This window comes from Aythya ferina (genome assembly GCF_964211825.1).
Source record: "Aythya ferina genome assembly, chromosome: 6".
In the NCBI taxonomy this organism is placed as follows: domain Eukaryota; kingdom Metazoa; phylum Chordata; class Aves; order Anseriformes; family Anatidae; genus Aythya; species Aythya ferina.
Window position 1 is genome coordinate 25,013,609 of NC_140303.1, and position 14,710 is coordinate 25,028,318.

At 36.9% G+C, this 14,710-nt stretch overlaps 1 protein-coding gene across 5 annotated transcripts in view; it reads left to right on the forward strand.

The window, feature by feature from the left end:
* RBMS1 (RNA binding motif single stranded interacting protein 1) overlaps nt 1-11,419 on the forward strand; it is a 146,918-nt gene extending 135,499 nt beyond the window's left edge. For 4 of the 5 annotated variants that reach the window (XM_084524114.1, XM_084524115.1, XM_084524116.1 and 1 more), the window contains exons 8-14: nt 641-690; nt 783-876; nt 3,446-3,496; nt 5,632-5,742; nt 6,420-6,500; nt 7,702-7,786; nt 10,612-11,419. In XM_084524114.1, coding sequence (XP_084380240.1) covers nt 641-690; nt 783-876; nt 3,446-3,496; nt 5,632-5,742; nt 6,420-6,500; nt 7,702-7,779 — 465 coding nt within the window. In that variant the 3' untranslated portion in view covers nt 7,780-7,786; nt 10,612-11,419. Of the gene's footprint in view, nt 1-640; nt 691-782; nt 877-3,445; nt 3,497-5,631; nt 5,743-6,419; nt 6,501-7,701; nt 7,787-8,782; nt 8,921-10,611 lie in introns of those variants that run through there. The other variant, XM_084524112.1, reaches the window with a different exon arrangement.
* The last annotated feature ends 3,291 nt before the right edge of the window (nt 11,420-14,710 follow it).

Here is a 14,710-nt window from a genome sequence, read left to right on the forward strand (position 1 = left end):
CAATAACATTTCCTTCACCTTGGTCAGGAATATACTTGAACTATCTTTCAGATCCTGTAAAGCTATCTGGAATACAACTTCATTTACATATAGTAAATAATCCCTTTTTTAATGAAGAACTGAATGCATATCCATTTTCTAAAATTAAAACAGTGTACTAGTGCATTAAATTTTTGGTTTTGTCAAAACTTATAAAATCTTTAATGTTCAAGATAATACTTTCATAAACTTTCTGTGGTTACCAAACCTAGACAACTGAGATTGTATGAGACAACAAATTCAAATGTCTTCTGAAAAACAGCACTTTCCATTCATTTTTATAGTTAATATATTGTAGGCAACACCCTAACGTAATCATCTTCATGCCCCACCTCTTAAACACATGCATGTTATGTAAGCCAGGTATTTCATAGATTGCATTTTGTTCTCGCTGGGACCTTGGAAACTTGTACTTTTAGTCAATATCACTGACTGTCTTTATAATTACTTCTGTCAATTAACCTTTCCCTAACTGTACAATAATAAACTGTCTCAGTACAAATTTTCAGTTAAAAATAATACAGCTAATGAAAGACTAAGAGAAATAATTTACAATAAAAATAGATCTTGTCAACTTTTTCTTTCCACTTTTTTTTTAAAGGCTGGAATGACACTCACTTATGATCCAACCACAGCTGCTTTACAAAATGGGTATGTTAAATACTGGCACACTAAGAAAAAATGTTTGCATTATGAAAAATGCATAAAACTGGCATTTCATAAATATTTCTATATTTTTCTAGATTTTATCCATCACCCTACAGTATTACAGCAAACAGAATGATCACTCAAACATCTATTACGCCATATATTGCTTCGCCGGTTTCCACATACCAGGTTTGTATTTAGAACTTAGCTGAAATGATTCACTGGAGTTTATTTATCAGTTGCTACATACATCTGGTTTTCTGCATTCTCTAATAATGCTGCATTTTAACGGTCTCCATGCTGTACAGCATGAAACTGAAGGCCTTAAAAACTAAAGGTGTGTTTGTTTCAGGAAGCACAGCCATTTAAGGACAGATGTGTTGTCCTGCCAAACAAAGGCTCTGAATTGTGTGGTGATGGCTAAGGTGTTTGCAGCCACTTCTGCATATCATGGTCATGTTCTTTTAATGTCAATAATGTAGCTTTAAAATAATCATTCCTTATTTAAACCTTTCTTGGTTTAGTTAAATCTCACTTCAAAGATACTTCTCCATGACTTTGAACTTTTCTTCAGGTTGTTTCAGCACAAAAAAAAAAAAAAAAAAAAAAAGTCCAGCAATCGTATTTCATAGGTGGGCTAAGAAAGCTACAGAAACAGGCTTAACATCAGAGAAGGAAACTTAAAAAAGAGTTCTGAATTGATTGTTTGAGCATTCAAATTCAGTGCTTTTACATTAGGAGTAAAGCATTTAATAGTCTAGAGTTGTGGGTTTTTTTTAAACCAAAAGTTACTTTATTTTGGACAATAGATATTAATCATGTACATTTGCTGTTCTTCGGTCCCAGTCCAAAGTTTTCCTAAAAAGGGGTCTCTCTTCTCGTTTTTATAGGTGTTGTCTCAGGTCCCCACTACAGGGTATTGACAATTCAACATGCTGAGAAATGGCATGAAACACTTTTTGTACTTTGATACAAATCAGTTAGGAATTCTCAATTTTATGCCATCATACACTTCAGTTTACAAACAACTTGCATTTAATCAACTAGCATGGTAGTCTCAGCTGTCTGATTGGCAATTACTACATGATACGTGCCAATTATCACAATGCTAGCCAAATGATTACCTGTTTTGGCATTTCACTGTTTAACACCTAAGTTTTCTACCTGTGTGCCATCTTGTCAGTATTCTTGGGCAGAAATACCCATGTACTCTCCCATTTTAGGTGAGAGCAATGAGGAATATTGTCTAATATTAGTCTGGAGGTCTAATGCCTTCTTGCATGAGCAGAGTTATGTAGGAGGTGTGTGCTCTGGGATAAAGGGCAGCTGCATTCATTTTGTGTGAATTTTTTGGTGACTTAAGCAACAAAATGTTTGCTCTCAGTACTGTATTTTTCAGTATATGGAATCGTTCTGCTTTGTACAGAAGTATCTTAAAAATTACAGCAATTTCTTACCCAGAAAAGTATTCCAGTGGAATTAGCAGCTGTTCTTTATTAAAATATAAATTATGAATCAGTATAAGACTCTCAGATATTCAGAATCTAAGTGAAAGTTGAAAGTTGGCATGGAAACGTGCTTCTTGGGGAGTACAGTGTCACTTTCCTGGGCTTATTGAGACAGGTAGGCCACAATACTGATTGTTTCCCAAAATGTTGTTGCCAGTGTTTCGGTATACATGACATAGAGCTTAAATGGTTGTGGATGGAGTTACTAATGTCATGATATTTAAAGTGCCACAGTAATAGGAATTGAAAATTAAATTGAGGCATTCTGTAGCGGGGAGGAAGGAGGTTCCTGGCCAGAAGAATTTCACAATGTAAGCATTAGTCACATCGCCATTACTGATCTGTTCCACTGAAACTGGCAGCATTCCGTCATCTACCCAACAGAACATATCATGAAAGCATGATTTATTTATTTTTTCTTTGAGGCATGGTATAACCTGTTCCTAGACTTATTCTTATTAAAGGTAAACAAATTTAATAAAACTTTGGCTAGTGTTTGTTTCTACAACTCCTGTGTACCCAAATGACAGTACTAAGCCAGTTACTATCATAGAGGGAGTAGATTAGCCAAAGCTTTAGTCAGGCTGTACCAGTATTTTTTGCCATTAAGCTTTTGCCTGGGGAAAGGGAGGGTTTGAGCATTTTCTCTTTTTTAACATTACATTTTTGAACTCCTGTTTGTACTTTTTCTGCTTGAAAAATAATAATAATTTAAAAAAAAAAAATTACTTTGATTTGAAAGTCAGTGCCAAAAGCAGGGAAGAAATGTTTCAGTCTTGCAGAAAACAACTCCCCTTGATTATTTCAAGTGGTCTGTCTATCTGTCCTGTTCACAGGACACTGGGGAAGATGACGGAGGAGTTTAAGGGGTTTTAAATGTCTAGCAGCAGTGGTGAGTCAGTTCTACATGGTGCGGGTCAGAATCCTGCTTTATCCTACACAGATGGCACCTATAGGACAAGAAAAGGAAGCATTTTTATCTAGCCTTTAATATTTCTTGCAGCACATTTTTTCAAAGAGCTGTTCCAACCAGCTCTTTTAAACTAAGACAATCATATAACCTATTAGAGTACCTTTTACTCCTTTTAATTTACCTTATTATGCAAAGTTGGGCATCCTACCTCAATTTAAGCATTTGGGTAATCATTTTTTTTTTTTTTTTGAGGCAAAACATGCTAGCTGCAAGAGGGATGAATAAAATACTGCAATGTCTTCATTAAAAAGAGTAATAAATACCGATTTTGTTCTAGGTTCAGAGTCCTTCTTGGATGCAGCCTCAACCATATATAATGCAGCACCCAGTAAGTTTTTATGCGTCTCCATTGTTGTGTTACTGATTGTGTAAATATTTCATGTAGTTTAAACAACAAGAAATAGGCCACTTCCCACCCAGTAACTTCCAGAGTCCTGACAGTTGCATCATGATGATTAAATCACGGATGAAAACAGAAGAGAGAAGGGATGATCCTAACCTGAACTGGGGCCTCATCGTATTAGGAAAAAAAAAAAGATAGCTGCCTTCAGGGTATCAAGATGAAGAGGACAATTAGATTTACCAAGTTAACATCTCGAGGAAACTTTTTAATTTTTTTTTTTCTTTAAAATGAAGAACATTTTGCAGATATCAGTGCTTTACATAGTGTGTACTAATCAAAAGCTGCAATTGAAGACTCAAGGTATTAGAATAGCTCTAGAGTAGTTCAGACTGGATAATTTGTGACAGATAGATGGATGTGGCGATATGAATGGCACCACAGGCACTCAGTTGAAAAAACCTGCATAGCCTGTTCTGGCTACACCACTCATGAGTAATGCTATTCCCCTTACACTTTTGGTTGTGGCATCTATACCAGACTGTCAGGTATTCTAATCTGTACTCTCACATGATGTTTTGCTTCTTATCTATGTCATCTGCCAATTGAGTACTATTCTATCTGCGAACTATAAGACTTGTTGATATGAGCATTACAAATAAGAGCAGGCACTTTCATATATCTCCTGCAGTTAACAAACAAGTCTGTTTCCAGGTATAGAAAGACTGTTGTCGTGACTTTAGTTAACCTCTCCATGCAGATTATGGAACGTAAATCTTTGTGGCAGAATATTTTATTTTTGTGCGTGCAGAGAAGGTGGTACTGAACCAGAGCACCTTCTCACGCACTTCATTGTTGTTGCATTTGTGTTTTTTTGAATGTTAAACACATGCACAACTGGTTTTAACTTTTGTCTGTCAACACAGATTTTCATTTAAAAAAATATTACAAATTACGCTGTAAAAGACACAAGTTAATATGTTATAACACCGTAAGATATATCAGTTTCAGAGGTACACAGTATGAGATTTTGTAGCTGAAAATAAAGATCTAGATTCCTGCCTTAAGTTTTAGTTTTGGCCTGTGCAAAGACTGGTGCTGTCTTACTCATTTGCTTTGCAGAGAAGCCTGCAGTCTACAGACAGGAAATTCTTTCAGTGTTTGATGTGCCTGTGACTCATTTCAGCTACACTGGTCACATGGTTGTTTTTCCAGCTATACTCTGTAGGGTTGTTTTTTTTATTATTTTTTTCTTTTTAAGGAATAGTTACAGATTCTAAATACTGGCTTTCTGTACACCACAATTATTTCTGTTAGTTTTGAACTTCCATCAATTTTAATGAACACTTCTGCAAGCACAACTCATACAAAGTGTTTGGAAATGTGTTTTTGCAGAACATGATTGGTAAAATGAGATCTGTTGATAATCTTCCGTTTCAGATAACTCTAAAACCCCTACAAGCGTGCCCTGAAAATTTAGCAATCTTGAGTGTTTAAAAATTATACTTCACTCTTTATAGAGTTAACAAAATAGTACAAGAGTGATAGAGCCATTCTGGTAGCTGGTATTTTCACAAAAGAACCAATCAGCTTTGCTGAACCCCTCTTTAAAAATCTGTGTGCTAATGAAAGCTGCCTTTCAGTATGGCAGCTCTGTCTTGTGTGAGAACATCCTATGTGTGCAGGTAGAATTCCCCTAACAGAGATGTTCCTCCAAAGCCCCCATTTCTAAAGATGAGACAAAAGTTTCTTCTTAAAGCTTAAGCTTTAAGCTTTAGTTAATCAAATCTGTACCTGGTAATGGTGCCAGTTTTTAGTGTAAGGTCAACATCTGGTTCAACTTAGTTGTTAAACTAATTTTGGAGTGTTTTCAGCAGGTGTCTCAAATGCACTGTGTGTAAGTTGCACATACAATAGGAAGTCAATGCAGTACAATTATCAAACTGTACAAAACGTATGTGCATCAAAATGCCCAAGACCTGTGTACTGAGTCAGTCAGTGCCTTGGACTAAGAAGAATTTGTGGTATACCCCCTTGAAAAGGTATCTTATACTTAGACTCAAATCAAAAATGTAATTAAAATCTGAGTGTTGCCTTAATCATTTCTTTCTCTGTTTTAATAGGGTGCTGTACTGACTCCCTCCATGGACCATACCATGTCACTACAGCCTGCATCAATGATAAGCCCTCTGACACAGCAGATGAGTCATCTTTCATTAGGCAGTACTGGAACAGTATGTAGCAATTTAATACAAAATAGAACTTTTGCAAGTGGAAAATATTGCGTGTAGATCAAAATATGCGTGTGCATTTCACATGTTTAAAAATCCTCTACCATTCAATAAAACATTAAGAACTGTCTCCATGTACAAATCAGATTCAGCATTTTTTATTCAGTCTATTCACTGGTCAGAAATAATGTAAACAAAGTAGATAAAGCAAATTAAAAGAACCCAGGAGGTGACTCCAGAGTTGGAATGTAAAAGAACCAACAGTTGTTTTTACTGTTCAGAAGATCAGAGTTGGTGAAATTTATGTAAAGGGTGCAACAGAAACTAGACCAAAAGAAGAGATGCGGTCTAGCCTCTGAACTGTAGGACCTTTAGGACCTTTCTTTTCTGAGTAGAGAGTATTTAAAACAAGGAAAAAAAAAATAAAAAAGATGATGATAAGGATTAACTGAGAGAGAAAAATCCTTTGCTTAGTCTTTGAAGGCTAAATTTGAGATTTTTTAAGAGCATATCTCACTTTTCTGAAAAAGGTGCTGATTTCAAACAGAAAAGTTTTCCTCACGTGCATTATTTTTGAGGGAGACTTTCAATATCTGTTAAATAATGTCATGACAGGTATTTTGAATGCTCTTAAATTGACGTTGGATTTCAACTCAACTTAATGGACTGTCTCTTTTTAGTACATGCCAGCAACAACAGCTATGCAAGGAGCCTACATACCCCAATATACACATGTCCAGACAGCAGCGGTTCCTGTTGAGGTCAGTATATGTTATAAAAAACAGAAATAAGAGACATGAATATACTCTTTTTTTATTATTATTATTTTTCCCAATGAGAATTACCAATCAAAGCATTTTAACTGTGAACATACTATGAATACAATGTATATTAAAACTATGAAGTGTCATTATTCTCAACTCAAATGATTAGTATTATAACAAAGAATGGTTTGTACTTGTAGCAGATAGGTCTCCTGTATGACTGTAGCTCAGCCAAGCTTTGCGTCTTGTGAAATGTAACTGCCAATAGGAACAAGGCCGGGGGCAGTTTTGATCTCCATTTAGTTTTCCAGTAAACAACAAACCCTGATTGTGATTTTTTGGAAAGAAACCTAATTTTGCCCTGGGATTCAGGGTACTGTTCATATTTACCAACGAAAACCCTCTGCAGCTCCAGCTAAAAAGCACAACTAAATGCTAGGCAGTAGTCTGCCTGCTATTTTGACTTACCTTCCTCTTTTTTATGGATCAGTATTTTCTTAACAGAGGAGCTAGAGAAGGCATACTGCAGCTCTTTTATACAGAGTGAGCACTAGACAGTCTCTTCCAGAGTTTATAAGAAAACTGTTTAATTTCACAGTGTATTTTTGAGAAACACTAAAACTTATTTGGTTCGGTTTACTCATCTGCTAGAGTGGGTCAGAGAAAGACTTTCAATAATTAGCTGCTTGCACACTATCAGAGCACGTCAGCTGAATTAATTCCCTGGTCTCTGGGGGTTCATGTGCAAAGTTCCAGCTAGAATTTTTTGTCTTACCTAGTGCCAATGACACCATGATACTCAAAGAGATAGTGTTTATACATGTAGTAAGTAGATCTCATTCTTCTCACTGCCCCTCAAAACAGAGGGCAGAATGCTCTTTAATGTTGGCAGGTAGAAGATATACCGGTAGTTATTTGCACCCCTTATGTATTTATTTCTATAAGGTGAAGGTTTTTAAATTAATGTCAAAACAGCTGAAGAAATAGAAGGTTTGCATGATCATTTTGCTTTTCTTATTTGCTTAAGTGTAAATCAATGTGAAGTTAACAATTTAAATTTGTAATTGGAATACCCCACTTGGGAAATGTGGGGTTTTAGACTTTAAGACTGTTAATTACACAAATTGCATGGAGATACAGATTGCAGGTAATGCTACATGATTTTGTTTCTCATGTCTTTTCTCCCTCTTCTTTGCAGGAAGCCAGTGGTCAACAGCAGGTTACAGTAGAGACGTCCAGTGACCATTCTCCATATACATATCAACAAAATAAGTAACTGTGAGGTAGGGGCTCATCCTGTCACATGAAAGATGTGAATTCAAGGATATTTTTTCCATAACATACAGTACTCTGTATGAAAATTCTTTTTTATGAAATAAATTTTATAAATAACTGATAATATTTGGGGCAAGACACTTAATTCAAATTTGGCCAGATTAGAAGCAAAGAAGAGGAGTTCCAGAAGTGACTTGATGAATTATGAGTTATAGCACTTTAATAATTTCTCTATAGCATATCTGGATTGTGTTCTATTTTAATTTGATCATCTTGTATACAGCATGCTGTGTACAAGAATAACAATGAATTAGTGAAAAAACAACTATGCAAAACATATCAGGTTTGCAAGCAGCTTTGCAACTGACTTACTGAGTAAGCAGGGGAGTGATCTGATAGAAATCCTTGCTTTCACCTGTTCTCTTGAAGACTTCCCTGCTCATCCTTTATTCTATAAAGCAGCAGTTCGGTCCAGAATTTTGTCAATTAATTTTTAATCCAGTCCTAGTTTGGCTCTAATTCCAGAGTTATTTATTTACCTTCCTGCTGCAGGTTTCCCGTGTTTCTGCTTGCATAGCCTTTCCCTACTAACCATTCACTAGTTTTATGCTAACTCCTTCCATATAGCATTGTGCTTTCTGTAGATTGCCATTCTGAAAATCCTGTTTGCAGTAACCATCCCCATCTCCATCCTCCATGTTTTAGAATTCTGAAATTTAGTTCTTTCCTAACTCATCTTTTTCTGGGTGCTTTGTAAATCACACAACTGGACTACGTAATATTTTATCAAATCTTATAAGACTTCATACTGAAAAATTCCATTCAGCTATGATAATGTACTAGAGGTGGTCTTAGAAGTGTTTGTTTAAAGCCCTCATGGCATTTCTAAGGTACTCAAAAACTATACGTAGTTATGTGCGAGGGTTTTCTAATTGTGTGATACTCTCTTTAAAATGTATTGATCTAACAGTACACACATTTTGCCATCACCTTTGATTTTGCAGGTCAGCTGTGTTATTTGACAACACTGTTCTCATCCCCATTAATGGCATAAGAGCTTCTTATATGTTCAAGTATGTAAAGATAGAAACGAACCAATTGGGAAACTTCGCACATTCAACAGATGGCACAGTCTGCATAGCACAACATATGACCTGTGTTTATTATTTTAGTCTGGCCAAATGCCTGCATCTAGAGAAAGCCCACATCCTTGATTTTCTTCCAGGGCAGGGAGAAAGCAAAGACACAGACTCTTCTCGTTCTCCATCTCCTAGCGTTAAAACCATGGCTCCTGCATGTTTCCCATGCCAAGGCTATTGGCTGGTGTTAACCACTTTTCAAGGAATTATTTGTTTTGCCTTAAGTCTTCCCTGTGGGCATGTAAAACCTTCTTACAAACAGAAATCTGTGGTAGACGGGGAAGCAGAATCCTGCACAGCATCTCCGCACCCTGCCTCTCCATCAGCGTGTCAGTCTGTTTCCCATAGACTGGGTCCATAGGTGGAGCAGCACGTAGTCTCCTGAAAGGATGAGATGTGCTGCCATCTGAGACGCGTTCTGTAACGACAACTCTGTAGCATACTGAGCTCTGTGAGCAGCTCTGGGCTTTCCCTGTAAGCCAGTCCTCCATGTATTTTATTCTTCAGAAGTCCTGCTACCTGTGTTGATCTGCACAGGGAAATCTGTGTGCGCAGTGACCGTGGCAGTGGGAGCGGGCACATGGGGAAGGTTAATATGGTTCAACTGATTTCAGCCTCAGAGTATGGCATTTGGTATTTATGTCCCTAGAGCATGCTGGTACTTGTCACTTTTCAGACAGGTGAAGGGGAGGGAATTGACGGTTATTTCTTGCCCTAAATACAGGGAACACTGCGGTCTCTTAATTGTTGTGGTTTTGTCACTGTTGACAAATTGAAACGTCATTCTAAATGCGTGCACAGCACTTTTGGAAATGCCCTGTTGAAAGTCAGCATACATATTGCCATAAATAAGTGGTAAATGACAACTAGCACATTCACACAAGCTGATGCGGTCTATCAGAAATACCCAGCGTCTTTCCCTTACCAGATACATTCAATAGTTGTATGGCTTCTTTTCAAAAAAGCTGCTACTATATCAAAATAGTCAAAGGATCTTGAGAAGAGTGTGTTATAATTGTATATGCACCTACAAATACACAAACCTTAAATTTGACTTTGTCTTAAATTAGACTTTGTCTTGCCTTGAAAAATTCAAAAGTTGTCTTAACTTTTCATTAGCTGAGCATTTTTTAAAACCCACCTGGCAATATAAGCCAATATGGTAAATGGAGAAGTCTCCCTTAAAGTTTAATGAACCCTGAATTACTGTTAAATATTAACTATCTACCAGGCACGGTAGCTGTCTTTGCATTAGCTGCGGTACCTTGTGCTTAGCTTCCCTACGGCTGCACCAGAAGGAAATTGTGTTCCTTTGGCAGAGATCAAAAGCCTTCGGGATGCAGCAGCAGTATGCTCACACACTCAGCTACTTTTGGTCAGTTAAAAAGGAAACAACCCTAACAAAGCAAGAAAGGAGATAGCTTTGAATGCAGCCTTCCAGTTCCTCGGTGGGCATTCTGCATGCTTATCTGTATTAGAGATAAAGGGGGAAAATACGCTGGAAGGCTGTATCCTGGCAAGTGACAAGCACCTGTAGAGCCGCCTGTGTTTGCTTCTCAGATCTGTGCTCAGATTCACGTAGTCTGCTCACAGCTGTCTGAAATAGGAAATAATTTTAGCTTGTAGACAGCTACAGTAGAAAAAATGAATGCAATTCGCAACTCTGCTCTAGCTCTGACCTTTCTGTGTTGCAGATGTCCAGTGTTGACCTGGCCTGGAGAAGGGTGCAAAGGCTGAAACAATCATGGATTTTACTGATCAATTGTGCTTTAGGAATTATTGACAGTTTTGCACAGGTTCTTGAAAATGTTATTTATAATGAAATCAACTAAAACTATTTTTGCTATAAGTTCTATAAGGTGCATAAGAAAAACCTTAAATTCATCTAGTAGCTGTTCCCATGAACAGGTTTATTTTAGTAAAAAAAAAAAATTTTTATCAAGTGTTATGACGCAAAAAAGAAAAAAAAAATCAAATTTCTGGGTATGCACAGATGACCACAAAGACTTATTCACGTGCATGACAGAATTTGTGTTTTGGTTTATTTTTATTTTGTTTCCTTTTTTTCCTTTTCTTTTTTTCTTTTTCTTTTTTTTTTTTTTAATTGTATGAAATGGGTTTTCTGAAGTTTCAAATAGTAAAACATCTAAGATGATGTTCTGTGCTTGCAGTGTGTGAGTGTTGCTTTAGTGCTGTGTTGCAGTTATAGTGTCTGGTCTTTTAGCTTTCTGTTTTTCTTTTAATGTAGTGTGAAGTGTCTTATCCTTTTCTATAAATTCCAATTTGCCTTAAATCTTTCGATGCTGTAGCTGTTTCAGTAAGTAGTCCAAACTAATGGTGTAGAATGCTTTGACCAAATGAGCTGGTCTATTATGCCTTGTAAAACAGCAGCATAGGGCTTTTAAAGGTAGTCAATAAAAATTGCTGAAAATTTGGCTTTTTTAATGTGTAGTAAGTGTTTTTAATGATTTTTCACATAATATGTAAGGTAGTGAAATGCAAGAGGGGGAAAAATGTTTTGTGTGAAACACATTTTCTGACTGGGGAAATTTTAATAGGATAAATTGTTTGTAAGGCCATATGCCAATAGTTCCCTCTGGTAGTTTGAATGACTTAGGAACTCTGCTGTATGATGCAATGTAAAATCTTTTTTTGCCTTTTTTCAAAAACTAACTTGATGTTCTAGTTTTAGCGTAGGTAGAGTAGGGAGTTTGGGGTGGGGATCTCACCGAATGTTTTTGTCCTTCCTTTATACTAATGATAGTGCTTTAGGATGAGGATCATGCTGAGACTTAGCAAACAGAAAAGTTGCTGTTAAAGCAAAATGGCAAAAGCTAAAGGACTCGTTTTCAAACATAAGCTGAGATGTGAGTAAAGGATAATTGATTGGGTACTAGCTCTCTATAGTAGGTAAATAAAAATAAAAAGACTTGGCACTTTTAAAAGGTAACTTTACCAAAGAACAAAGAGCCAGTAACCAATAATTCTGATTTGTCTCAGCATTACGTCTTCTGTACTCTTTATTTTTGCCGGACCAGTTTGCGGTTAGGAGAATGTGCCTTTTTTGTACATTTGCATTTAGGTTTTATAATTTTAATTGATGTATGGACACAAAAGCATGAAGGAAGACTTGGATCCAAGCAGTGCCACACTTTACATCATCACTACAAGTGTTAAGTGTAAAGAAAACCAATTTTGAAACTATGAAATTCCTGATTCATAAATACACAGTTATTTGTACTTCACATATTAGATAATTCACTGCTACTAAAGCTCTTTATTACGATTGCATATGTTTTAAATCAAATGATAAATTAAGTTGTCTTCCAAAACTGTGTACTTCTCTGGTCAGCTGTATATGATCAGTTATCTACCTCAAAGTTTATTTCCTTTTGTATTGGGACAGGTTGCTGGCCCTCCCTGTTTCCACAGACCAAATCATCCTAGCTCAGGAGCTAGGGCTAAGCAGTTGTTTCTTTCAAGTATTTTTTAGTTTTTAAATTTTGTGTGAGTATTGGAGTATAGATGTCGGTGACATTTCATAGTTTCAAAAGTAAATTGCTGCTCTGAGAAGTGTAGATTCTAGTGAAATACATAGTCATAAGAGATGTGTTTTTGTTTTTTCTTTTTTTAAAAAGTTGTGGTATTATTGGTTCTATGCTCCCTGGAATATTACTGCTTTGTCAAAGTCCAGACTTTCTGCAGCACCTTTCCTGTATCTGGTGAATTTCCAAGCCTAGATCTCTCACTACTTGATACTTTTGCGTTAATTAAAACTGCAGTATGATAGCTGTGTTAGAGGGAGGGAAGAGCTGCTGCCTGAAATGTCTGAACTAAGTGCCATACTCATTGTCTGGGTAAGATTTGGGAAATTTAACCTCTGTACATAAAGAAATAATCAGTTACTTAAACATCACATAGTAGACAGCCATTAAATTATAAAAAATTAATTTATGAAGAAAGACCTTTTGTACAGATTGAAAAAAAAAAAAAGATTTTCATAGAGATATCTATATGATCAAGAGAGTTAATTTTTTATTTTTGTTTTACTAGTGCCACAAACTTGCCAGTGGTAACTTATTTGTCCGGTTCAAGATAACTCTGTAGTTTTGTTTCCTAGGACTTGTTGTTAAACGCCAAAAGACATTTTTGAACTGTAAATTTGATTAGATTGTTAGCTTTTTTCTGTTTTATTTCTTTGAAAACTTTTGAATAAAAAAGATCCAAAAAAAAGAAAATGCATTGTCTTTCCTTCAGCTGTTCCTTTACTGGGGGAAAACCCAAACAGGTTATGATAAAGACTTCACCTTCACTTTGAAGTGCTCAGCCTTGCTTTGTGCTTGAAGGTCTGGGTTTTTCCCTCCTCTGTCATTCTTTACAATCAGATTTTAACTCTTTCAAACCACATTACAAGTCACTCACTCTTTCAGACAAAACAGGAAAGACAAAAAATAAATCATCAAATATATCTGATTTGAATGCAAGAATCGTGCTGTTCTCTTCCTCAGCCTGCACTGGGAGGGCTGGACGCTGCAGTTGTGAATGCAAGCCAGTGCTGGGGGGGGGAGTAAGGGTGGAGATGGGGATCTCTGGTAGCTCCTGGCATTGAATTGCAGCCTACAAGTGCTCCAGTTGTCCCGACTGTAGCAGAGTTGGCTGGAATACCCCGTTCTGGAGAGAAGTAATACTCCGGTGGAATTCGAAATCATCCTGAGTGTCTGTCTTCCAGCTGCAATCGTTAAGACCTTTTTTCTTGAAAGGTAATCTCTGATTTTATCATCTTTTTGGCAAGATCACCACTGCTGATGCTGTGTATCAGACAGAGGATTGCCCTGCTCAAAGTAAGGCTTGGAAATGAAATAGACTAAAATATCAATGAGCGCGTCTCTTCAGCTAAATAAATGATCTACCACTCACACGGTCCACAACGACATTTCATGTCTGACTCTCTCTTGGGCACCCATGGGTGCTCTGGACAGCAGAGAACAGGGGCGTGAAGGCCCAGTGCCATCAGCACTGAGCAGGCAGCAGGGAGGCTTGCTGACGCCAGGCTGTGCTGCCCCAGAGAACACATTTTACATTACAGCCATATTTTGGACATACTCCAAGTGTTTCACCAGCCCTGCAATAGGGTAGGCAGCCTGTTGGATGCGTTGACTGGGGTCACCGTACAGGCAATGTGCAGCCCAGGCTCCCAGCTACACCATGCTGATGTGAGATACTGAGACTAACTGTGTTTTCAGTGGAACAAGTGAAAGAGACTCACCTAGTGGTTAGGAAACTTGTGATTTACGGTAGCTTAAGGCAATAAAGATGTCCTCGACAATGGCTTCTATTAATGAGGAGAAAAAATCTCACACTGTGTGCTACTTAAACACACTCCTGTAACTGAAAAAATAAAATGCCAGTTTACCATTTTGTAATAATACTGACTGGCCCAGTGTGTTGTCTGTGTAAAATGCCATGGATAAGAAGATGAATACAGTAAACTTCCAAAGGGTTTTATTACATTCTTTCTTTCACCATCATACTGAGTTTATTTCAAATTACAAGTAGACTTTCTGAATGGATACTACCTCACAAAAGCTCTTTGGAACAAACTCAGAATAATGCATGTTGGAAGGGCTTTGACTATTTGCTTTTCTAATTAGCACTATGATAAACTTGGTTCTCTAACTCCAACTATATTTGATAAGAATGAGCACTTTCAGATTAGTACCTTTTGGCTGGTATTATAAGGTTGTGTGTATCATTTCTATCAGGCAATCTGCAATAATGCAATATTTTTATGCA